This window comes from Carcharodon carcharias, chromosome 13 (genome assembly GCF_017639515.1).
Source record: "Carcharodon carcharias isolate sCarCar2 chromosome 13, sCarCar2.pri, whole genome shotgun sequence".
Classification (NCBI taxonomy): domain Eukaryota; kingdom Metazoa; phylum Chordata; class Chondrichthyes; order Lamniformes; family Lamnidae; genus Carcharodon; species Carcharodon carcharias.
This window is the reverse complement of record NC_054479.1, coordinates 34985967-35012598: the sequence shown is the minus strand read 5'-3', so window position 1 is coordinate 35012598 and position 26632 is coordinate 34985967. Positions and strand designations below refer to the sequence as shown.

The 26632-nt window shown below is 42.6% G+C and overlaps 1 protein-coding gene across 1 annotated transcript in view; it reads right to left on the bottom strand.

Annotated features, from left to right (window-relative positions):
• Positions 1-26632, bottom strand: part of LOC121286439 (huntingtin-interacting protein 1-related protein-like) — a 173738-nt gene that overhangs the window by 26157 nt on the left and 120949 nt on the right. The window contains exons 9-18 of the mRNA XM_041203557.1: positions 26444-26501; positions 25645-25720; positions 24536-24679; positions 22687-22760; positions 22522-22594; positions 17396-17579; positions 15981-16069; positions 10033-10149; positions 4398-4499; positions 540-734 (exon numbers count right to left, since the gene is read on the bottom strand). Coding sequence (XP_041059491.1) covers positions 540-734; positions 4398-4499; positions 10033-10149; positions 15981-16069; positions 17396-17579; positions 22522-22594; positions 22687-22760; positions 24536-24679; positions 25645-25720; positions 26444-26501 — 1112 coding nt within the window. The remainder of the gene's footprint in view (positions 1-539; positions 735-4397; positions 4500-10032; positions 10150-15980; positions 16070-17395; positions 17580-22521; positions 22595-22686; positions 22761-24535; positions 24680-25644; positions 25721-26443; positions 26502-26632) is intronic.

Below are 26632 nucleotides of genomic sequence, written 5' to 3'. Positions count from 1 at the left end.
TGACTAATTTTCTGTTTTGTTTCAGATTTCAGGCATTTTATACTGTTACGAACGGGTCTTGAGTGATTAACCCAGTGCAGAATTTGGACACAAAACTTACCAAACCAAAAAAAGTGTTTTCATTTGTAGAGAACATTTTACAATCACAAGATTTCCTGATGCATTTCACAGCCAACAAAAGACTCTTCTGAAGTGCAATTAGTGTTTTAATTTAGGGAAGCACAGCAAGTTCCCACAAACAGGAATAAAGAAAAGTGTCCAATTCAGCTGTTGGTAGTGATGTTGGTTGAGGGTTACACGTCGGCCAAGACACCAGTGAGGGAACTTGCCCTGCACTTCTTCAAATAGTGCTATGGAATCTTTTGAAGTTGAAAAGCGGCACCTCAGACAGGGCTGCACTGCCTCAGCTCCACAACGAAGATTGGATTTTGCGTTCCAATCTCTAGAGTGAAGATTGAACCCATGATATTCTGACCCAGTGCCAAAGCTGATGCCTAGATAATAAATGGAATGCTAAGATAATTTCTATGGATTCTGACCTTCTCCATGAATTTTTCCTGCAGTTCTTCCAGCTCCCTCAAGCTCCTGTCCTTCTCGGTGCGCATCGCCGCCTCTTTATCCTGAATCGTGTTCCGCAGGGAGTATGCTTCTGCCTCCTTCGCAGCCACGGTTTTCCTCAGATTGTCCTTCTCCGCCTCAAGGCCCTGCAGCCTGGAATTCATCTCAGTGCCCACCTGCAACCAAAGTCCCAAATCTTGATTACTACAATATATATATTTCTAATCCTAGTGAATGGAATTCTAACATCACTTCATATATGGTAGTTGTAAAAACAAATCTCCATTTCTGCCAGAATTAAACGCAGAATGGGAACAACGTCTGCTTCACAAGACAAAATCAAAATTCCCCTTTACACAGATTCATACAACATAGGAGGTCATTCAGCCCTTTGAAAGAGCTGTCCAATTAGTCCCCTTCCACTGCTCTTTCCCCATAGCCTTGCACATTTTTCTTGTTCCAATTGTGTTTGCAATGTTGACGGTACTGCTGTTTCTGGTGGTGAAGGACTATTACACTTGTGCCAGCATTGTCCCGTTATCTTCTTTCCAAACACTAATAAGGAAGCAATCCTTTTAAAAAGGTAACCTCAGAGGTCCTCTGAGTCACTCAGGAGATGAATACACCATCAACTGTGAAACTGAGCAACACAGACCAGGCAAGTTTGTAAGGAAAGCATTAATGGACTGGGCTACAAGTTCAGAGCAGTGTTTGTTTTGTGGAATGGGTGCAATATTTGCCAATTATATTGATATTTGTTAATTGCAGTGATACTGCTGAATTGAATAGGACAATTTACATTGAAATAGAAAAGCTAATCGCAGCAATACACACAGAAAATGCTGGAAAAATTCAGTATCTGTGGAGAGAGAAACAGTTAACCCTCCGAGTCCATGTGACACTTCTTCTGAGCTAAAGAGAAGTACAAATGTGATGTATTTTATACTGTTTAAGATGGGGTGGAGCAGGTGGAGCAAAGTAGAATGTCATGGATAGGTGGGAGATAAGAAGAAATTGACAAAAATGTCATGGACACAGGACAAAGGGAGTGTTAATGGTAATGTTAAAGACTAAAGAAGGTGCTGAGAATGGCAAAAAGTAAGATAGCAGAATGTGTTAATAGCAGGACAAGGGTCAGCACTCCGTGAAAGCACAACATGGAAAACAGTGACAGATAGCCCTGTGGAGGGAGGGGTAGAGGTGGGGGTGTTGGGAAAAAGGATATAGAAAGGTTAAAAAATAAAAAGATTTTTAAAAAAAGAAAAAATTAAAAATGAATAAATCAATAAAAATAAAAGAATAAATGAATAAAAACAAATACAAATTTTAAAAAGGATTTTTTTAAAAAAAGGGGTGAGAATGGAGGAGAGAGTTCATGTTCTGAAGTTGTTGAACTCAATGTTAAGTCCGGAAGGCTGTAAAGTGCCTAATCGGAAGATGAGGTACTGTTCCTCCAGTTTGCATTGGGCTTCACTGGAAAACTGCAGCAGGCCAAGGACAGACATGTGGGCATGAGAGCAGGATGTTGTGTTGAAATGGCAAGCGACAGGAAGGTCCGGATCCCTCCTGTGGAACGCTGATGGGGGTGGGGGGTGGGGGGGTGGGGGGGGGGGGGGGTTGGTATTGTTGAGGGGAAAATGTGTTTGGTGGTGGCAGCATGCTGGATTTGGCTGAAATGGCAGAGGATGATCCTTTGAATGCAGAGGCTGGTGGGGTGAAAAGCATTCCGTAGGGACCGTTCCTTCTGTGACACCCTGGCCCACTCCTTCGTCACCCCCAAATCCTCATCCCCTTCCCATTCAATCACAGAAGTTGCAACACCTGCCCCTTTACCTCCTCCCTCCTCATTGTCCAAGGCCCCAAACACTCCTTTTAGGTGAAGCAGCACTTCACTTGCACCTCCTTCAATTTGGTCTACTGTATTTGCTGCTCCCAATGCGGTCTCCTCTACACGGGGGAGACTAAACGCAGACTGGGTGACCGCTTTGCGGAACACCTTCCTGTCACTTGCCATTTCAACACACCATCCCGCTCTCATGCCTACATATCCGTCCTTGGCCTCTGCAATGTTCCAGTGAACACAAACTGGAGGAACATCACCTCACCTTCCAATTAGGCACTTTACAGCCTTCCAGACTTAACATTTTTTTAATTCATTCATGGGATGTGGACTTTGCTGGCTGGGCCAGCATCTTATTGCCCTTGTTGCCCTTGGGAAGGCGGTGGTGAGCTGCCTTCTCTAACCGCTGGAGTCCATGTGGTGTAAGTACACCCACAGTGGTGTTAGGGAGTTCCAGGGTTTTGACCCAGCGACAGTGAAGGAACGGCAATATATTTCAAATCAGGATGGTGAATGACTTGGAGGGGAACTTCGAGGTGGTGATGTTCCCATCTATCTGCTGCCCTTGTCCTTCTAGATGGTAGTAGTTGGGGGTTTGGAATGGCTCCTCCATCTTACCCCTTTTTTAAACCTAGTTTCTTTTTATTCGTTTGTTTTAATTTTTATTGATTTATTCATTTTTTTTCATTTTTCTCTTTTTTATGTTTTTTATATCCTTTTGTGTTAATCCTTTTTCCCTCACACCCACCTACCCCCTCCCTCCATAGAGCTCTCTGTCACTTGTTTCTATGTTGTGCTGACCCTTCTTCTGCTATTAACACCTTCTGCCATCTTACTTTTATGCCACTATCAGCACCTTCTTTAGTCTTTAGCACTATCATTACCACTCCCTTTGTCTTGTGTCCATGACATCTTTCTCAATTTCTCCTGAGCTCCCACCTATCCCTGACCTTCTATTTTGCTGCTCCACCTGCTCTTAAACAGTATAAAATCTATCACATTTCTACTTCCCTTTAGCTCTGAAGAAGAGTCATACAGACTCGAATCATTAACTGTTTCTCTCTCCACAGATGATGTCCGACCTGCTGAGTTTTTCCAGCATTTTCTGTTTTTATTTCAGAGTTCCAGCATCTACAGTATTTTGCTTTTATCTTAGCAGTGAATCGCAGCAAACTGATCAAAGCCAGGTGGGAAGAAGTCTTTATATGGCTAAGCCAATGGAAGACAACTTGGGAATTCTTTAACCAACCGAACAACTGATCATGAATCCAACTAACCAATCTGCATCCAGTAGAGGATTGTGCACAAGCTCTTTCAAAAACCGTGTTCTGTATGTAAACCTGTGTAAAGGTCTCATACAGCAACACTCCAAAGGGAAGACAGAAAATACGTATTGATGGGAGGAATCCCAGTCAGCCAAGCTGGGAGATCTTGGTCAGAGGTCACTCCTAAGTGACCTACATTAATCTCAGATTAACCACTTGAGGGGTAACTGTATGATTTAATTGAAACTGTTTTGTTCAAAATTCTCAATAAAGGAGTTGGATTTAGTGTGAAATTGTGTCAATTGTAATTCTCAGTCTCCAAATTTATGAAAGAGTAAAATCACCTACAGATTCTCGTTCTGTGCTGACTTTACCTAAGGGCAATTGTTGGGGGAATTCAACGAGTCTTTGTATCCCTGAGCCAAATAGGGGAGAAAACAGCCATAGTCACTACACCAAGCTGCTGTCCAGTGGCCCATGGTGGAAAATGCTTGTGTGTAGGAACTGACTTGGCCATGATCCCTCCTATTCCTACAGACTGGCAACACCAAATCATGCAGATTCACAATTAAATAATGGCCAACGTGGATAAGATGCCAGGGAATGTCTAGAAGTTGTGGAACTGTGCCCCAACATGAGTCAGCACTTTCTAGAGTACCGGGGAAGAAAATGGAAGGTAAAAATGCAACATTTCCATTTGGCACTCTTGCTCCTGGTTACATTCTAGCTTGTACCTGTTCAGAGTTCCGCAGCGAGCTCTGGATGGTAGATAGTTCTTCCTTGCTTGCAGCCAGTTCCCTTTTCAGTTGTTCCATTATAAAGCTCTGGTCCTCCAGCTAAAAGCAATGATATCAGATAATGTCAGGCAACACACCTCGTATGGATATTGTAACCCAGTCAGGGTCCTTAATGAGGAAGACTAGCAAACAATAACAATATGACGAGAATTGAACTTCACACAATCATATCAAAAGCAGCTCTACACATGCGTGTCTGATCTAACCTGTAACCAGGAATCTTAAAGCAAAGGTATCACATCAACAAGAAGCAACAGGAGGCACCAGAATTAAAATGTTTCATAAAATATTTAAGGATCGTGGGCCAATTTAGAAGAATAAACTCTTTCTCTAATTAATGGCTGCTATTAAAGTACATTTTCAGACTGTGCTGTGCAAGTAATCAATGATTTATTTTTTAACTGAACCATTGGAATGCCAATGAAGTGAAACTTGGGAGAGAATTTTCCTCCCCATCGGGGAGGTTGTGCGGGGGTCCAATTAAGGCCCGCCCACCGAGTCACGCGCCCGGAAGTACTGTGCGCTCCCTGTGCAGGCGGGGGAGGTGGTGTTCCCTGAGGTGCCTCAGGGAGATAAGTTTTAAGTGTCAAAAATTTGGATAAAGAAAAATAATTAAGACATGTCAATGAACTTTAATGAAAAAATTTATTTAATTTATAAACCCTTCATGAAACCTCATCCCGCCTGTGGATGAGGTTCCATGAAAAATGCAAAGGCCACCTGGGCTCTTTACCTTAAGGTTGGACGGGCAGCTTTCTCAATAGGCTTAATTAGTTAATTAATGGCCTTAACAGGCCTTTGATAGTTCAACAGGCATGTAGCCGAGTCAGCCGCATGCCGCTGAACTGAAAATCTAAAAGACACACAGTGATGTCAGGACGCACGCATGACGTCACCCCGTGTCATTTTAAGCTTTGGCGAGCAGGCCCCGCCCCTGCTCGCCAAGCCGAAAATTCTTCCCTTGGATCAGGAAGCTAATTGGCAGCTAAATTGAATCTTGGCACTAGAGGGCACTATCTAACACCAAAAACATCTGAAGCATGGTTTTGTGTAGGGGATGAACAAATTAACTGGCATCAACCAGGAAGTGTGGCAGGGAGGGAAGGAACATTTCCATTACATGAATACAGTAACATTATATGCACAATTGTCCCATTTACAAGGTGGCACCATCATATGGTAAAGAATTAAAGCAGCCAAAGGCAGGCTAAATGGCCTTTTGCAATACAACAGCACTGGCAGGTTGATGCAATAACCAGTTTTTTAAAACTGTAATTTTAAGCGAGCAGCAAAGCTATGTGATGCTCCACACGATAGGATTTTCTTCACTTGTGTGAATTTATTGAAATTACAATGAGGAAGCAGCAGCTACATAATTCTAAGTTTCACCGCACACTTAGGGCAGAATTTTCCCCCTGTCGGGGGGGAAGTTGATGGGCGGGCGTATGTGGGCGCACTTCTGATCGGCACCCCAAATCGGAGGCGCGGTGCCATTTTACGTGGGCAGGCCAATTAAGACCCACCCAGCATGACATCTGCAGGGAAGCGCTATGCACTCCCTGTGCGGGCTGGGGGGTGGGAATGCCTAAAATCGAGAGTGCACTTTCTCGTGCATGCGTACAAAAGAGCCCACTCATCTCCCTCAGGCTAAGGGCAGCCTCAGGGGGATCGGCTCTACATGTAAAAAAGATAAAAGTAGAAAAACAATATTTTCCTTACATGTCCCCTCATGTGACAATGTCACATAAGTTGGGACATGTCAATAATTTTTACACAATCTTTATTTAAAATTTTTAAAGTCTACAGGAAACCTCATCCCGCCTGTGGATGAGGTTTCATGTTTTTTCTAATTCCCACTGGAGCTCGTGGCCTGCCCGCCAACCTTAAGGTTGGACGGGCAGGTCCTTTAATTACTTAATTGACCTTCTCAATGGCCTCAATTGGCCATTGACAGGTCGGCGGGCACACAGCTGATTTCGCTGCGCTCCCGCCTTCCTGAAAATTTAAACCGGGCACGGTGGCATCAGGAGTTTTCCCCGACGTCACTGCTCATCATTTTACATGTCGACGAACAGGCCCCGCCCCCACTCGCCGATGGTAAAATCCTGCCCTTAGTACATGATGTTAGTAAATGTCACTTTCTGATGGAAAAACTTTAGACAGAACAGAATCAATATTAATGGAAAAACACACTACCAGCAGAACATAAAAATATCAGTGCAGAAAATAACATTACAATGCAGCTTTTTCAAACTTATTAATCACAGGTCCCCTAATGATCTGGGGAAGGATAAATGCACTAAAATATGGTATGGTATGGTATAGACCAGTAGCCTATGGCCATATTGTTATCTGATGTTAGTAAGGACATGAAAATGGAATTATTACAATTTGACTCAGTGTCCTTTGTATATGAATTAAGATCTTTAAAAGATGGCTATTGATCCGCCTAAAGTAGGTTATAGCATACATATGAGGTTATAAAGGAATTGATCTGAACAGAGTCTTAGAAATTGGTCTCTAAATGAATTAAAGGATTGAAAGGCTTGCAATAAATAAATCTTGAATCCAGATGGATTTTAATCTTGTACTGAAGGCTTCTTTGGACACATTATTTAATCATTAAAATTAAATTCCACAAGGGTTCTCCTGCTAAAACTCAGCAGGAGCCCTGGTGAATCAGTGGAAACAGTCCACTGATCTCCCACCCAAGTTACAGCGAGAAATCAGGAGAGCCCCCACAGAATTTCCAGCCCTACAGGTTTACTAGCTACATGAAACCACTGATGGGTTTCATAAAGATTGATTCTTAATTTCATAAAGTTTGGAAAGCTTTGCAGCAGGTTCTGCAATTGCTGAAATATTAGCATTAACTTTACTAGTGGCATTTAAGGGTTCTCCTGCTAAAACCTCAGCAGGAGCCCTGGTGAATCAATGGAAACTGTCCAGTGATCTGTTCAGATCAATTCCTTTATAACCTCATATGTATGCTACAACCTACTTTAGGCAGATCAATAGCCATCTTTTAAATATCTTAATTCATACACAAAGGACACTGAGTCAAATTGTAATAATTCCATTACATTGGCACCTCCCAATCTGGTTTCCTACCTTACAGTGGTTACACACAAAAGTATGTCTGGAAGGTGCTTTGGGTCATGCTGAGGTCATGAAATGCGCTATATAAATGTAAGTCTTTTTGTTTCTGGCGATACGGTAATAGCCTTTTCATTTGTGGATGATATTTATTAACGTCACCTTGAGAAGGTCAGAATTATAAAGGTTTTGCCTCAAAAAGCAGCCCAGGCTGAGAATACCTCACCTTCCCTCATCCTAAGGTGTCATCCGTTCTGTTAAATTTGCCTTCATCTTTAGGAGGTACATCCATTTAAAGCTAATGAAAGTCTAATGCAATACTCATTCTACTCATTTCCATTCTAGAAAGACATAAAGAAAGGGTACTCCTCATATTCAGCTCTAGGTTCATTTTAGAAAGAGGATTAAAAATGAATTTCTCTCTAGTTCAAACCTACCTGGACCGTGCACATAACAAGGTACTCAGGCCTTTTTATATGTGTTTTAAAAGAAACTGTCATGTAATTTTCGGCCACAAGTTATTCATTGCAGCAATGCTCCCTGCATCATTGCCAGCCAAACAAGTGGGAAGACCTGATGGTGTCTGCTGGCTATCATCCTATCTCCCTGATTAATGAGGACTGCAAAATTCTCATCAAAACATTAGCCGAAGATGTACACCTGCCAAAATGAGGAAGCCATTGAATGTTCCACATGACACAAATAAAAGCTTCCGTCTCCCTGGATACTCAATAAGCCGGTGTTGCAGCAAAATGTATTCCATTTAAAACTGTCGAGTGCTTTATTTTCTCAATGGATCTGATGCATTATGCAATAACTTTTAAACCCGTGTTATTGTCATTTCAATTAAGAAGATACTCTAAGTTGCCCTGCATCACTTCTTCCAATTCGTTTAACTTTAAGCTTCGACTCATGATATTTAATTAAGACTGGCTGTCAAGAAATTTCCCTAATTCAGGGCTCGCTCAAGAAACTCATCAAGAGGTACTTCAGTCAATATTTGTAAGTCCGCTTTTGTCAACTGGGAATCTGGATCTTTGTAATAATTAAGTTAAAACTTCATATATAGAGCTACAATACAGTGCAGTCAAACTCTACTTCTGTCCTCTTTACTACATTCTCTCCATATTCTGCTGTAGCACAACAAACTAAGTTTTCACCTAAGATTATAGTAAATTAACCCATATTTCTTACTGTGATTTCATGGTTTAGAAGTGATTCCAGATCAGCTTATGGCAGGTTCCAGTGCTAGTGTGCAAAATGATATAGGCACTGGAACCCATCTATGGAATTTAGTTCTTCTGGTAACATTGGGCTTGTGACAAACTGAAATATTGTTAAGCATCTAAACCAGCTGAGACTAAAATGAAGCATGTTTGTCCATGTTAGATTGGCTGTTGGTTTCTTTCATATTAATATCAATTCTGCAAGGTGCAAGAATGAAGGGTACGGTATGGAGGTACAAAAGGGATCAATTCAGATGCACTATTCTTTAGAAGCATTCAAGACACCTTTCTCTTTCGCTTTCATAATCAATTTGGTCAGTTTGGCAATTGGTCTGGTACAGAAATGCTGAAGTATGGGGTTGGACCCAGAAGGGGAGTTATCCAGCGGGTAATTCAGTGTTCTGGCACAGATCAATGGAACATTCCATTCCAAACGTGCTGGTGACAGTGACTATTGATAGAGTGTAGATCACTACAGTTTAGAATCTGGTCTGTGACAAAATCAGTGACAGTGGATTTGGTTTACATGTGTCTGGATAACAAGATGGGTCACCTGTTTAAGAAGCAGAGAGCCAGTGATTCCTTGCCACTCCTTTGGTAGAGAGCTATGTGACCAAGAGGTTCCAAATGTGAGGTATACATTAGACTGCTTGGGTTGGTTAGTTAGGAAATGTTAAAACCAGAGAGACCAAGCTGGATGTGGCTCAATAGTTGCTGTTTGAAATGCAAGAAAAGAATGAGTGTCTTGCAAGGATCAATGTTATATTGAAAATCATTGAGGAGAAGCATCTTTGAGTATTAGTACTGAGGAGGTTGATGAAGATTGTAATGACAGTAGATATGCTGTTTGTACTGAGTGCAGGTTACTTACCTGTCTAATGTTAAAGAAATTTGTCTGTTGGTTTATAGTTCGAACCTTGATCTGAGAAGATTGTACTGAAGGCTTGGATGTCTTATAGTGGCACATGTTGTCGCATAGGTTCCTTGCGTGATGTCAGGATCACTCTACATTTACCTCCTAGGCAAATACAAGGAATCATTCTGGTTCTGAGGAAATACATGATGCCTTTATGGGCTGTTCCTGATACTGAGCCCAAGTACTAGCTCTAGTACTGTCCAAAGCCCAGAATGGTACTACACTCTTGGTCTGGCATTTCCAGGTCATGGTCTGAGACACATCCCAGAGGTGATTATGGGTAGCTGATCAAGCCAGGTGGACTCTGGAGCCCACAATCGTGCTTCAGCCTTACCTTCATCTCCGCTTCTCTTTTAGCTTCTTCCATGGCAAATTCAAGCTCTTGTTTTGTACGGGCCACTTCTTCCCGGGTCTGCTGTGTAACCGTCAGCTGCTTGGTTGTCTCAGCACTCTGCGTAAAACAGAGAAATAAGAAGGAAATTCAACCCTTAGCCTATCATGGTGCAGTATTCCAATTCCCTGCCGTTTTGTTGCTAAATTAGCCCAATCCAGTATAAACTCTGAAGATTCACAAACTACTTGGGGTAGTTTGAGAGCTCAAAGATCTGGGGGTCAAGAACCAGCCTGTTCAGTCACATGAAGACCGACGGCAGATACTCACAACCCCAAATGGATGCCATCCTCAAATCGCGGGACAGCCGACAACAGCGGTGACTAAGAACTTTACCATGGATCTCAACAACTCTCCGCCTCCCCAAGTACAGCACAGAATCACTTACACAGAATGAGGAAATCAAGCACAAGCATCATTCTGTCCCACTTTGCAATGAATATTTTTCTCCCAATAGCTTAGTAAATGTGTTATAATGTGTGTCACTGGGCCACACAGATCACAGACCAGAAACCTGGCAGCAACAAACAGTGCTGGTGTTTCCAAATTTACGAAAAAAAATTCAAGTGGAACATCAAAAAGAATCAAAATCCAAAATTCTGAATTGAATGCACTGCTGGATTAACTGCCCCAGATTGATTCCCTGATCTTTACTCTGTTGACCAATCTCAGTTAAGGAAGCAGAAGAGTTGGGGCCAATACATTATCTCCGGGCTGAGGTGGTGAAGGAAAATGAGCTGGAGCTTCCATTCTGGTTGTTATCGAGTGAATCTTATCGGAGAGAGTGCTCTTGTGGAGAGGATCAGGTTTGACTCTTTTTGTGTTAATGGCAGTGTTATCCTGTTGAAACCTGGTAGCAACAAACAGTGCTGGTGTTTCCAAATTTACGGAAAAAAAATTAACATCAATGGAACATCAAAAAGAATCAAAATCCCAAATTCTGAATTGAGTGCACTGCTGGATTAACTAATACTGATAGAGTGTAGGTCACTACAGTTTAGAATCTAGCTCATCCCAGTTATATCAGGAAAGAGAAAATAACTGAAAAACATTCCATGATGCAATAGGTGAGGTATGAGTATTGCATTCATACCCAGTCATACATGGTAAATATAAAAACACCCACTTCATGTATATCCCATTAACCTATTATCAAAGACCAAACACCTGATGAAAAACCACAAAGTCACAAATGCATAAGTGATAACAACCTGCTCTGACTAGCTGAAATAATCTTGATTCATTTAGGTAAATGGATCCAAATCTGATAAACAGCAGAATATGCAGAAGATTATGTGGCCAGATACCAGGCACAGAATAAAGCAGAAGTTCAACACAATACGCTGAAGTATGTTTAAGCCTAGTAACTCTAATGGTGCTCAGCCCCAATCCATGTCTGCTCTCCAACAGTGTCCAAGAGAAGTCAAGCACTCAAAATCACCCCCACCCCCACCCCCAAAGGGATATAATTCTACAGCAACCAGTCACACTCTGGCATCTCACCCAAGTGGCCATTCCTCATATGTGAGCCTCAATATTGTTCAGTACCACTCACGACTCCTCAGATACTGAATGATGTCCACGTCCATATGCAGCAGACCTGGACAACATTCAGGCTTGACCTCATAAGTGGCAAGTAACATTCAGACCACACAAGTGCCAGGCAATGAGCATCGCCAAGGAAAGAAAATCTAACCATTTACCCTTGACATTCAATAGCATTACCCTTGCTGAATCTCCCACCATCAACATCCTGGGAGTTGCCACTGACCAGAAATTTAACTGTATAAATTAATATTCTGGTTACAAGAGCAGGTCAAAGGCTGGGAATTCTGTGGCTCGTAACTCACCTGACTCTCCAAAGCCTATCCGCCATCTACAAGCTACAAGTTGGGAGTGTGATGGAATACCCTCTGCTTGCCTGGATGAGTGCAGTTCCAACAACACTCTAGAAGCTCGACACCATCGAGGACAAAGCAGCCCACTTGATTGGCATCCGATCCACCTCTTAAAACATTCACTCCCTCCACCACCTATGAACAGTGGCAGCAGTGTGTACCATCTACTAGATACACTGCAGCAACTCACCAAGGCTCCTTCGACAGCACCTTCTAAAATCATGACCTCTACCATCTAGAAGCACATGGGCAGCAGACATGGGAACACTACCATCTGGAAGATCCCCTCCAAGCCACTCACCATCCTGACTTGCAACTATATTACCATTCCTTCACTGTGCTATCAAACTCCTGGAATTCCCTTCCTAACAGCACATGGACTGCAGCGGGTCAAGAAGGCGGCTCACCACCACCTCAAAGGCAATTAAGGATGGGCAATAAATGCTGACCTTGCCAGTGATTCCCACATTCCATAAAGGAATAAAACAAGGTGAGTGTTGGCGAGCTCTTCTGTGACAGTAGTGCCTGATGTCCACAGACACACTTTCACCAGAGTCTGCTGGGCAGTGATCAGGAGTGGAGTCAGCAGAGACTTTCTCTTCCCTAACCCTACGTCAGAGCAAATCAGCTAGCTCTGCACAAACTGCAAATAGAGTTGCCAACCGTCCAAGATTGTCTGGGAGTCTCCTGGAATTAAGGAGCTATCTCTGGCACTCTGTGTTAAATGAATCCAAGCCAGATGGTGAAGTATGAAACTAGACACAGATCCTTTTCTTGATTGTAGGTTTATTCACAGAATGCAGCATTGTATATCTCTGCCTCCTACTTATCAACACCCAGTCACTGAAGGCCTGATAAGGAAGAAGACTGCATGTGCAGCCACACTTCAGGTCACTGCTGTGCAAATCCAATGGAATAAAGTGCAAATCTTACTATCAGGGAAATTAAATTCATATTTGCTGAGTGTGGCAAAAAACGCATTTTGTGCAGCCTAATGTAACAATACCACACAGAGCAGAGGAGGGTACGCTCCTGACTCTTTTAAAAGCAACAATAAATCAAATGAAATAAACTGATTGACTTGGCAAACAACCTCTTAAAGGGGCACTGTAACAAAAAACAAAACTTTACAAGGAAAGTTAATAAATTAAAATGCCATTCTCAGGGCTGATGATGCACCCCAGCCCCTGTGGTGCCCATCGTTCGCGGAAAACCTCAAGCGTACTGGTGGACACCACATGCTCCCTCTCCAGGGACACGTGGGCACAAACGTAACTGGGGAAGAAGGACAGATACTTGGGCCAAATAACCCCCTCAGCCACCGGCTGCCTAGTCCTACCAATGGCCACCATGGAAAGGCCCTGAAGCAGGCTTACAAGGAGGTCCTCCACCCTGCCCATCCCCTCTGCACCAGGTGGCCAAAGGTCAGGAGTGTTGGGCTAAAGTGCAGCCAAAAGTTGAGGAGCATCCCCTTCAAATAATCAAAACGGGGCTGCAGTCTTGCACAATCAATATATATATGGAACACGGACTCTTCGAGGCCACAGAAATGACAGGCGGCCTTGGAGTCTGTGAACCATCTTAATCTTTTCTTGCATGGGACTGCTGAATGCAACACGTCCCATGCCAAATCCCCGAAGGTAAAGGGGAGGACTCCTGCGTATGGAGCCCTCCACTGGAGGACACCCACCACCACCCCCCCACGCCCCCCCCCCCACCCCCACATCTCTGGATGGCGGAATGGAAGCCATGGCATATCCAGACAGCTGACAAGGGTGAGCATGTGAAGGTTGTGTAGCAACAGCATTTAAGAGAAACCTCTCTGTGTAGAACGGAAGGGCACAGTGGAGATTTCCTCAAGACAGCTCAAATTTTGGGGCTGAGATTCCCAAGGTAGGGATCCGGACATGGGGCGAGTGTGAAATTCCATCCAAACAGGGGTCATTTCAGACAGGTCACGTCCTTTTTATATGTGTTCAAGATACTTAATCAATCAATACCCTCCAGCTGTTTAACTTTAACCTTAATATAAATAGTTGTTTGGTAGTATAGAACTTGAGTATTGCTGAAAAAAGAGGCATTTTTGTCTTGATCAACCAGAGTCAAGCTGCCTAGTTGAAATTTCAAACAATGTTTGGCAGTTAACTGTCAGTCGCTATCAATTGGTGCATTCTCCACAGCAATGCTTCTACCAATCAGAATCCACTTGCCAACCAATCAGCACTCTCTTCTCATCCAGTATAGGTATCTTGTTTCCCCTGAGATTGGTATTTTCTTGCAAATTGGCCTGATGAGAGCAAGACGAAAAGCTTCGAACAAAAAAAGTCTCTTTCTTCAGCAATACTTAACAATGTAATTAACATAACATTAACACACTGCTGCAAGCAGCCCAGAAGAAAATAGAAAAAAGAGAAAAAAAAGAGAATTGATGGGCAGTGCCAGTGGAGCAATGAGAGATGGTGAAGCTTTGACAGACAGGAATGGAGACCAATTGACAGGGGGCAAGCTGGGGAGAGCTTCCATGAGCAGGTTAGGCTGTGCTGGAGCCAGTGTGAACACTGTAGGTAGTAATGGTGTTGATATTTTGGGAGCAGCAGTAGCCATTTTAGGTGAGTATCTGTCATAACTTACTTCCTTTTTCTATTTGCCTCCCCCCAGCCCCATTGACTATTTCACTGCATCTGTTACCAAGCTTGGAGCTCACCAGTGAGGGAAATATCAGAATATTTTGCATCTGAAACTATAGCTAGATTCCCCTTTTCCCCACTGAGTAGCTTCTTTCCTCCTGTTGGTTTTCATTGAAGCGGAGTGTGAAATGGCATTTAAATTTCCCTCCATCAGTTCACAGTGCCTGTGCATGAGGCAGGCTGTGCAATACTTTTGGATTACCGGTGCTGCCCGACTTTCTGAGCATTTCCAGTCTTTGTTTTCGATTGCATAGGACTGACCACCTTTAACTCCATGTTGGAGTCACTAGGGGTCAAAGCACAATTCTCAGGCTTTGCTGACGTAACCTGTCTGAAATGACCCCTGTTTGGATGGAATTTTACATTGGTCCCATGTCCGGATCCCTACCTTGGGAATCTCAGCACAACTTTCAGTTAGAAACTCCACCACCTTCCAAGATTCTGACCACCCACAACTCACAGATCATCTGGATAACCTTTTTGAGACAACCAATTTGGGCCAGTAGTTTCCAGCGACCCCTTTATAAGATCAAGACAGATGCAGCAAATGTCCAAGGTTTGTTCCCTACACAGAAGCTGTAACAAACAGGTCCCTTAGGAATCAATCCAGGAGGTGCCCATTAGAAAACAATAAAGTCTGTACGAGTACTTTAGTTTCCCATGACACATTTAAAACCAGACAAATATCTCAACTGACTTTTCCTATCATCTGTTCACATCCAAACAATCAGCTCACAGCCCACACATTCCATACCACCTTGTTCAGACAGACATGCAGCAAACCACCTTCCATAACAGCTTCTGGACAGGGTTAATAGATGCAGTTAATTCAGTAACACCTTGCGAGAAAGGCCTCAAGCCCTGCCTAGAATGGTTTCAACGTCAGTAAACTCCAATCTGCAGCCAACTGCCTAAGAAAGGAGGAAACCAGGCCTATATATCAACTGGTTTTGACTGTAACACTGACAGAAATCCATCCAATTTAAATTGGTTGCTGCAGGCATTCAGGTCACACCCAAGCCTCACCGAGACCATCGTTGTAAACGTCTGCAAGAATCAATACAATTTTAAAGCTGGGCACATTAAAAACTGAATGCTATATACGGAAAGAACTGTAAAGTAGAGATCAATTTCAATTCAATTTTCTCTGCTGAGAACCAGGCTGACACCTTAAACCTATGAAAAGTAAAAGGTTAATTAGTGTTGAAATGAACATTCGTTCAATTGAAAGCAAGCACAAAAATAACCTCGCTCACTTTGAATTAGACATGCACCAGATCACATCCCACTGAAAGGCTTTCCTTACCTTCCTGAGGAGCTCTGCATGGGTGTTTACAAGATCACTGTGTTTTTCTTTCAGCTTATTGTAGCGCTGCTCATTCGCTTGCACCTTCTCTGTAAGTATAATTTAAGTAACATTAGAATGAAAATGGAACTCAGCTTCAGAGCAGCTAATGGATGGAGTTAATGGGTTTAGTCATTTTTATTTCAAGTTAGCTGTTGTGATTTTTCAGAGGAGTCTCTCGATTGCCTACGTTCATGGAGTGAAAACTGAACCCAGAAATAGCTCCAGTTCTCAGGTGAGATTTCAGTCATATGTACACAGGCTGAAGACAGAATAGATGACAAGATACAACCCCATAATCAAGTCCAGTGCTATAGCTTGTCTCACTGTGATAAAAACTCAGAAAACAAACCAAGAAACATTTCACATGCACTTTAATCACATGGGGCAGAATTTTCTCTTCAGTGTGAGGGGGGCAAACAAGAGCGCAGACCCCGACTGTCCCTCCTCCCCCCGCCCGCACAGGTAGCGCTGAGCACACGTCACGCTAGGCAGGCCTTAACTGGCCGACTCATATAAAATGGCAACACGCAGCCAATCACGGGCAGCAATCAGCTCCGCGCCCACACACACCCACTCCAACCGGCCCGTCCAACAGGCAGAAGGTTCTGCCCATGGACAGGAAAGTTTCTATCTACTGTAACCAGGAGCAATGGTGGAATTATCTAATCTCCTCCCATCCTTAACAGATAAAAAAGGACTGGAATGAGTGCCATTCCCAACACCTATTTTTCCCCACCTTTGCTGATGGTAGTGCTGATAAGAACAAGAGAAGTGATTCACAAACAAAAACACGTACAAACATGAATAAAAGTGGTCCAGTTTTAAATGGTGGGCAGCTTTCTCTGCGCATTTACTCAGTGATCGCCTTGGGCAAGATCCATTCTCGGACTCAACAGCAGAGGCAAAGGTCTCAACAAAATTAGATGGGAAAAGCCTATCAAATCCTTCCAATTGAAATAAAATATCTAAATAGATTCAAGATTGCCCACTGGTTCTATCTGAGACGCATATTAATGGTAGCTCCTTGCCTCAGTTTGTAGCATGCATTGTAAGCAAGATATCATTTATATAGGAAGATCCTGAATGAGGAAGGTTGGTCCTTAAATTAGGACTTCAACAATCTCCAGTCCTTGCGAGAGTTCAGGCTAGTAATGAATGGCAGCAAACCAAATGTAGGGAAAAGTTAGACTTTGGAACAGGCTGTGGATGGGAACTGGGGTGTCATTAAATAGGACAGTAAAGCCGGGGGGGGGGGGGGGGGGTGTTCTGAAGACTGGCACTAATTTGAACTGAATACCATACCCTTTGAACCAATATCATTCAAGAGCAATTAGTGACTACATCATAATGAATATGGCAAGAATACAACTCACTCTCCGCCTCAATCAACAAAAACTGTGCTTTATCTGTGTCGCCCTTCTGTTTCTGAAGGTTCTCCAGCTTATCCCGTAGCTCCTCATTATCGATCAGTGCTTTCTGCTTCAGTTTGCGTGTTTCCTCCAGCTCTGTCTCTAAGGTATTAATCTGGGCTTTCAGTTGTGCAATGTACTTCTGGGCCTGGCAAAAAGATAACACTTTTGGAAAATGGAGCTGTTGAAAATATCAAACCTAAACAGAGGGATTATCCCTGGCTAGTTAGTCATTAAAAAAAGTGTTCTTCACTGCTTTATTTACAATGATTACCTAATTACACCATTGCAATTCTATCAGACAATTTTCCTTCCAGCCTTCATTGAACCTGAAACCAGCTACCCAAACCATGCCTGAACCTGTAAGTTTTGTGTTATCTGACAAGCTATATTGGGCAAAGTGACAGAAGGTGTCTTCAACAGTGCTAACAAACTGCACTTATGAATAGCCTGCTCACTGATGCTCAGTTCTGGTCCCACAACGGCCACTTAGCTCCTGACCTCAATACAACCTTGGTCCAAACATAGACAAAAAAGCTGAACTCAAGAGGTGAGGTGAGAGTGACTGCCTTTGACATCAAGGCAGCATTTGACCCTGTGGGACATTAAGGAGCCCTAACAATACTGGAGTCAATGGGAATCAGGATGAAAACTCTCCACTGGTTAGAGTCATATCTAGCACAAAGGAAGATGGTTGTGGTTGTTGGAGGTCAATCTCAGTCTTAGGACATCACTACAGGAGTTCTTCAGGGTTGTGTGCTAGGCTCAACCATCTTCAGCTGCTTCATCAATGACATATCCTCCATTGTAAGGTCAGAAGTGGGGATGTTCGCTGATGATTGCACAATGTTCAGCACCATTCACGACTTCTCAGAAACTGGAGCAGTCTCTTGTGTCCAAATGCAGCAAGACCTGGACAATATCCAGGCTTGGGCTGACAAGTGGCAAGTTGCATTTGCATCACACAAGTGCCAGGCAATGACCATCTCCAACAAGAGCGAATCTAACCATCACCCCTTGACATTCAATAGTATTACCAATGCTGAATACCCCATTATCAACATCCTGGGTGTTACCACTGACCAGAAACTGAACTGGACTTGCCAGTGAATACTGTGGCTACAAGATCAGGTCACAGGCTGGGAATTCTGTGGTGAGTAAATTACCTGTTGACTCCCCAAAGCCTGTACACCATCTACAAAGCACAAGTCAGGAGTGTGATGGAATACTCTCCTCTTGCCTGGATGAATGCAGCTCCTACAACACTGAAGAAGCTTGACACCATCCAGGACAAAGCAGCCCGCTTGAATGGCATCCGATCCACAAATATTCACACACTCCACCACCGACTCACAGTGGTAGCAGTGTATACCATCAACAAGATGCACTACATGAACTCACCAAAGATCCTTTGATAGCACCTTCTAAATCTGTGACATCTAGGAACTAGAAGGACATGGGCAGCAGATACATGGGAACACCAAGCTCCCTTCCAAGCCACATCTGCTGGGTCAAAACCCTGGAACTCCCTTCCTAACAGCACTATGGGTATACCTACACCACAAGGACTGCAACAGTTCAAGAAGGCATCTCACCACCACCTTCTCAAGGGCAATTAGGAATGGGCAATAAATGCTGGTCTAGCCCACATCCTGTGAAAGAATAAATAATCAAGAAAAATTAGATAGATTGCTCAGAGATGGAAACATTTGTATTATAATTATTATGTGGATGATATTGGCAAGGTAGCATTTACTGTTCATCCCTAGTTGGGAAAATGTAAGGCATAATTACAATTCACAGACATACTTACCTGTTATTAGGCATGTCATACATTGCCCTGAGAGCACTAAGCATTAATCAACATAGTGTTCTTGGGAGTTATGTGTAGACCAGACTGTGTATGTGTGGCAGGTTTTCAGTTGGTTTTTTACAACTGAACAGCAGCAATTATGGATATTTTTTCAGGTGATAGACCAGAAATGAATCATTCAGTTTCAAAACTTGCCATGGTTGAACTGGAACTTGCAACTAATAGATTGTCAGTGCTGCACCATAACTAGGCTACCATACCCCAAGTGGAATACAGCGTCAATTCTCCTGTCAAAAAGACTTATATGAAGGGTAAAGCACTCATTTGCCATGGGGATGTAAAGCTGGTGATACTGGATCAGGCCCTCCAACATGGAGCTGACTATCTGTTACTGACAGTTTCACACTTTCAAAGTTAAAAGTTTTGCCCATTATGGCCCCATTCAAATCCTTGGGACATACCAAAGTGTTTCAAAGGAAATTAATTACTTTTGTTCAAGGACAGAATGCTAGACTGCTGCAGGCGTGATGGCCAATGGTGGAGTACTGAAAATTGGGAATGTGCAAGAGGCCAGAAGTGGAAAAATACTGAGGTGCCAGAGGCAATTGCAGCAGCTATCTTGCACACAGCAAAGTACCATAAAAAGCAAATTAGATGAATGGAGTAGTTAACCTATTTGGTTCAGGGACGAATGTTGACCAGGACAACAGGAGAATATAAAACAAAAACAGAATTACCTGGAAAAACTCAGCAGGTCTGGCAGCATCGGCGGAGAAGAAAAGAGTTGACGTTTCGAGTCCTCATGACCCTTCGACAGAACTTGCGTTCGAGTCCAAGAAAGAGTTGAAATATAAGCTGGTTTAAGGTATGTGTGTGGGGGGCGGAGAGATAGAGAGACAAAGAGGTGGGGGGGGGGTTGGGGGGGTGTGGTTGTAGGGACAAACAAGCAGTGATAGAAGCAGATCATCAAAAGATGTCAACGACAATAGTACAATAGAACACATAGGTGTTAAAATTAAAGTTGGTGATATTATCTAAACGAATGTGCTAATTAAGAATGGATGGTAGGGCACACAAGGTATAGCTCTAGTGGGTTTTTTTTATATATAATGGAAATAGGTGGGAAAAGGAAAATCTTTATAATTTATTGGAAAAAAAAAGGGAAGGGGGAAACAGAAAGGGGGTGGGGATGGGGGAGGGAGCTTACGACCTAAAGTTGTTGAATTCAATATTCAGTCCAGAAGGCTGTAAAGTCCCTAGTCGGAAGATGAGGTGTTGTTCCTCCAGTTTGCGTTGGGCTTCACTGGAACAATGCAGCAAGCCAAGGACAGACATGTGGGCAAGAGAGCAGGGTGGAGTGTTGAAATGGCAAGTGGCAGGGAGGTTTGGGTCATTCTTGCGGACAGACCGCAGGTGTTCTGCAAAGCGGTCGCCCAGTTTACGTTTGGTCTCTCCAATGTAGAGGAGACCACATTGGGAGCAACGGATGCAGTAGACTAAGTTGGGGGAAATGCAAGTGAAATGCTGCTTTACTTGAAAGGAGTGTTTGGGTCCTTGGACGGTGAGGAGAGAGGAAGTGAAGGGGCAGGTATTGCATTTTTTGCGTGGGCATGGGGTGGTGCCATAGGAGGGGGTTGAGGAGTAGGGGGTGATGGAGGAGTCGAAACGTCAACTCTTTTCTTCTCCGCCGATGCTGCCAGACCTGCTGAGTTTTTCCAGGTAATTCTGTTTTTGTTTTGGATTTCCAGCATCCGCAGTTTTTTTGTTTTTATCAACAGGAGAATATGTTGCTTTTAACATACGTGGAACCTTGGTTTGACCTCTCATTCAAAGCAATATCAAATGGTGAGTAGGCTCTAAGGGCCGAATGGCCTACTCCTGCTCCTATTTCCAAATGTACAAATAGATTATGTTTCCCCCAATACTACATTAAATTATCTGCTGAAGTCTGCTGTAGCTGGCTTGTCCACTACCTGCTGACTCACAGCCAAGAGTAATTAATAGAAGCTGTGATGTTCTTTTTAACAATAGATGGATGGACTTTGTCAATGTCATAGCAAACTTCGAGACAAATATATTTTCACCCCCACCCCTCATGATATGTCAGAAAATCATTAAAAATAATCTAAAAGAAAGTTGTGTAGATAACTTGGAAGTAAACAATCGATGCAAAGTTAAATAACTCAGAAATAACAGCGTATCAAATATATTAACATTTAGACAGCTTGTAGACACTGAATTTAGAATGCCGCTAAGTTTGACATGGAGACCATGTTGTATTTATTTCTGAATAAATTCAAGAGAACCTTGTCAGTCTTGCATCGTCTCCATATAGCTACTGAGACTGATTTTAGAAAAACCACCACATACTTCATAATTCCATTTTAGACTAGCTGCTATTTTAGAACAACATTTTTCATCATCAGTGTTTTATGCAGATTTTGAGCTTTTGAGCTGTTGCTAATCATCTTTCATCATGTCAAATTTTACCCCATTGTTTTGTATTGCGGTACTATTTCTAATGCAGGTTTAATTTGCCAAAACATATCTAGAGAAAGAGGACTATCCACAGCAACAATTTTCATTTATATGGCGCCTTTAATGTAGTAAAACATCAAGGGTGTTATCAAGCAAAATTAGGAGCCAGGCCATGAAAGGAGGAGATCTTACAGGCGATCAAAAGCTGGTCAAAGAGGTAGGTTTTATGGGGCATCTTAAAGCAGGAAAGAGAGAGGTAGAGAGGCAGGGAGGTTTATGGAGAGAATTCTAGAGCTAACGCCAAGGGCAGTTGAAGGTTCAACCAGCAAAGGTGGAGGATTGAAAATTGGGGATGCACAAGAGGCCAGAACTGGAAGGGGTTACAGAGATAGGGAGGGGCAATAACATGGAGGGATTTGAAAACAAGAGTGAAAATTCTAAAAATGAAAATTCCAAATCAGAGGTCAATCTAGGTCAGTGAGCACAGGGATGGTGAGTGAATAAGACATGATGCAAGTTAGGATGAGCTGAAGTTTATGAAGTGCAAAAGGCTAGCCAGGCGAGCATTGGCAAGCATCTAGAGGCAACAAAGACAAGATTGCACTATAGGTAGCCATTCTCCCTTACTGGAAATGAGAGTTTGGTGTGAGAATAAACCCATCGAAAAGGTGGTATTAACTGGACATGGTGCAAAGGTTAATAAAATGGCAACCCAGCTTAGGAGCTCAAAGCCTAAAATACAATCTCTGGCAGCTTTCCTTTTTATCAATCATTTCTTTGGTTCAGGGTGAAATCTTACCTCAGCCTTTACTCTTTCTATCTCAGCTTTCAGCAGCTCCACCTCTTTCTTCAGGTTGTCAATTTGAAGATCTCTGCATGAAGAATGCACAAATGACTGTCTAAAATTTAAACCAAACAACATTGTTTGATAAATCCAGTCATTCTCAAAGCTCAGCCATCTTACCTATCATCTTTCACAAAACCATTATTAGTTGGGGGACCAAAAGTAGCATCGAAGATGTCCACATCCACCAAGTTCTAGAAGAAAATAAAGTCATTGCATGGTTAAATTATTTTGAAACGCAGAGATTTCTCCAGTTCTTAAAAGCTCCCTCCTTGCTTGTAAAAGCTCAACAACAAATAATCAATGACTGATAAACAAGAGCCTTATGCTAACTTGAGGCAAGAGGGCAGCATATGGGGGTGGGGCAACAAGCTCACTGGTCAGTGCAGGCAGCTAGCTGAGGCCATTTTAATCACCAGGCCCAATTTTAATTTTTCACTTTGGAATCTCACCAGAATCTGGCAGAAATAGTGAGATGGCTGGTGGCCAGGAGCAGAGAACTGTCACCACCTTAAGGAAATGACTCTCGGCATAAGGATTTGGGTGTGGGGGGAGAGGGAGTGGTATCGGGGAGGGGGTTCACTATGCCAATAGCCAATAGCCAACAGCCAATAGCAACAATTTTATGTTGCACCTTTAAAGTAATAAGACGTCCAATGGCATTTCACAGGAGCATTATAAACCCCAATATGACACCAACAAGGAGATATTAGGTCATAAGACCAAAAGTTTGGTTAAAGAAATAGGTTTAAAAGAGCATCTTAAAGGCAGAAAGAGGCACAGAGTGGAATGGGAGGGGATTCCAGAGCTTAGGGCCTTGGGGGCTGAAAGCATGGCCACCAATAGTTGAGTAATTATAATCGGGAATGCACAAGAAACCAGAATTGGAGGGTCATAGATGTTTCAGAGAGTTTTAGGGCTGGAAGACATTACAGAGATAGGATGGGACGAGAACAAGGAAAAGAATTTTCAAATTGAGCACGGTCAGGCCGAGCCAATGTATGTCAGTGATCACAAGAGAGTCAGAACACGGAAGGCAGAGTTTTTGACAAGTTTAGATTTATGGAGGGTGAAAAAAAATGGCAAGCTTGCGAGGAATGTCATGGAATAATTGAGTCGGGAGGTAACAATGGCACAGATGAGAATTTCAGCAGTAGATCAGCTGAGGCAGTGACAGAGTCAGGTGAGGTTATGGAAACCTGCAACAAGGCACATTTTTGACATTGCTGGGCCTGTTCTGGCCCTGGATCCACGTTGCAGCAGAATCCCTAGGCACAACGTGTGCACCATGTGCTGCCCACAGTTAAAATCATGTCACCGGACACCAACTTTTGCATTTTAATAGGGCCACCTCATCATGCCAGAGATGACAGCCTCCTACGTTGCCCACAAATGTGCCAGTTAAAATGGTGTGTGCTTCGAATGCAGTGTGAACAAGGTGAATACCACAACTTCAACAGCATGGCCCCTCCCCCCGCCACCTCTGACAGAATTTACCAGAACGTATGAGCGCAAGACAAAAAGCTTCGACATATCTCTTTTCAGCAATATTCAAGTTCTGTACTACCAAACCACTATTAATGTACCTCTGCTGGTTACTTTGACCTGTTACTTAAATTCTCCTGTCGTAACACCTTTAAAGTGATGTTGCTTCCAACAATATAAAACCGTTAAAAGCCTATATGTTGGACAGAAGGCAGATTTCCAATAGTATCTGGAGTTCTTATTTAATTGGAATCTCCTCATTATTGAGCTAAAACTATCTTAATCACTATCCTCACGTACGAAGACATCTTCCAACCAAGTCACTTCTGCTCCTACCTCACTCATCCCATTTTAAAACCTCTCTCTTGCTAGGAGTTTCATTTCATTTTTACATTCAACTTGGGCTTTCACTTAAAATTACTATAAACAACTCCCAGTTTACCTGACAGCCATAAGAATCCCATCAGGAAAAATTGCCTCTTACCTGAGATTCAGTCACTGGAACTGCAGAGACCTCAATGAGACTTTCTGGTTCCTCAATATCATCAGCTGGGGCCTCATCTGGAATAATCACCACAGGTTTCACATGCTCTGCAAGGGCAGAGGCTCGCAAAAAATTTGGAGGACTCTGTGAAGGGGGAAACATAAGACATACTGGATAGTGTCTTGTTCAAAATCTATTTGGGGTACCATGAAATGTCTTTTAAATGGCGGTTTGTTTCTATAAATGGGTAGGAATGTCTCCACAATTGGCCGCCTCAACAAATTGAAAACTGCAACATTGAGAACAACCTGGGAATCACAGAACCAGTTCAAACTCCAGTCGCCTTGGTCTCATACTAAAACTTTCCTTGGGCAGGGCTAGTTCTTTCATCTTGGGTGTGGAAAGATGGGAAAAAAAGGCATTTTCTAAGTTATTTAAGCACAAGCCCTTGTACCTAAGCAAGCAGTTGTACTAATAGCCTCAACAGGGATGTACACAGCAAAACCTGGATTCCAAATTGACTGTAAAAAGAAAGACTTGCATTTATGTAGCACCTTTCACAACCTCATGACATCCCAAAACACATTACAGTCAATTAAGCACATTTGAAGTGTAGTCACTGTTGTAATGTAAGAAAAACAGCAGTCAATTTGCACATAGCAAGCTTCCACAAACAGTAAGATGATAATGACCAGATAATCTGTTATGGGTGATGTTGATTGAGGAATAAATATTGGCCAGGACACCAGGAAGAACTCCCCTGCTCTTCTTCTAAATCATGCCATGGGGCCTTTAATATCATTGGAGAGAACAGATGGAGCCTCAATTTAACATCTCATCTGACAGACTGTCATGCGTGCAAGGGGAAATGAAAAATATTATACATGAGATCTGTTCATACATTTATTCCGTAATTAAAAGAGTGTGGGCAGAATTCACCATCTTCAGGAATTAAGTGGATCAAAAGTTATTGCAAGGTAAAACTCAAATGGGCAGAATTGCTTTCAGCCAGTACAACAGAAGTCAGTAGCTAATAAGAAGCCAAAGTAAACATATTAAAAACTCATTTGTCTGTACTATCCTTCTATTTTTACAAGAAGGTTCCATACCTCAGGCAATTTTGGAATCTGGATTAACCGTTTGAAATATAACATGTCACGAGATCGGCTAAAGAAACTCTTCAGGCTGTAACAAAATAAAAAATAACAACTCAGTAAAAAAAGAGGCATTCTGTGATACGTTAATAAATACAAAAAAATATTACTTTATACAGTGCATTATAATGTATTGCCTCACATTTATCTACAATAAAATGTATCTTCCACCTATTTGCCTACTCTGCTGTCCTATACCTTCCTGAAGTCTTGTGGGGCCTCCATGCCTTTTTCCAAATTTCAGGACTGTGTTCCTTACACCCAAGTACACACCATTTATATAAATATCAAGAACAAAGATGGACCCAGCACTGACACCTGGGCTACACCACGGGGTGACGATCAAGTACCACATTGCTGATCCTGGCAGTCACATAGCACAAAACAAGGTCAATGTAAAATACTCAGTGCTTTGAGTATGGCCTTCACACAACTACCTCTGTACTGTAAATAATAGGTGCTCACAATCTTTTATACATTTCAATACATGACATATTTGAAGACCCTGCACATTCTTTCCTTCTCTGCTGCTGTATTATTCATTTATAAAAGCCTAGGATCTGTACAACGTGAACTCTGCAAATTGCGGACCATTTACTTTTCCCACACTTATCCAGCCAGCTGTGAAAACTATGTGGCCAATTATTGGTCTGTTGTGAGCCAAGGTTTTCTGCAGAGCTCTCCATTAAAGTCTCTCCTGATTCAGTAAAATAGTTATAAATTATAAAGTTATAAATTAGCAGTTGTTTGGTACCTGTGAAACTCATCATAGAATCGGTCCCTGTGTCCTGTCAAAGTGTCTGCTGGCAGACCTGTTCAAGAAGGTACACAATAATGAATTTGGCTCCATGGACAGTACATTCATTTGTTCATACCTTGTATTGAAAGCTGCATGATGAGTTTTTAAAGCCATCAAACTGAACCTTATTCCAATCAGGAAGGA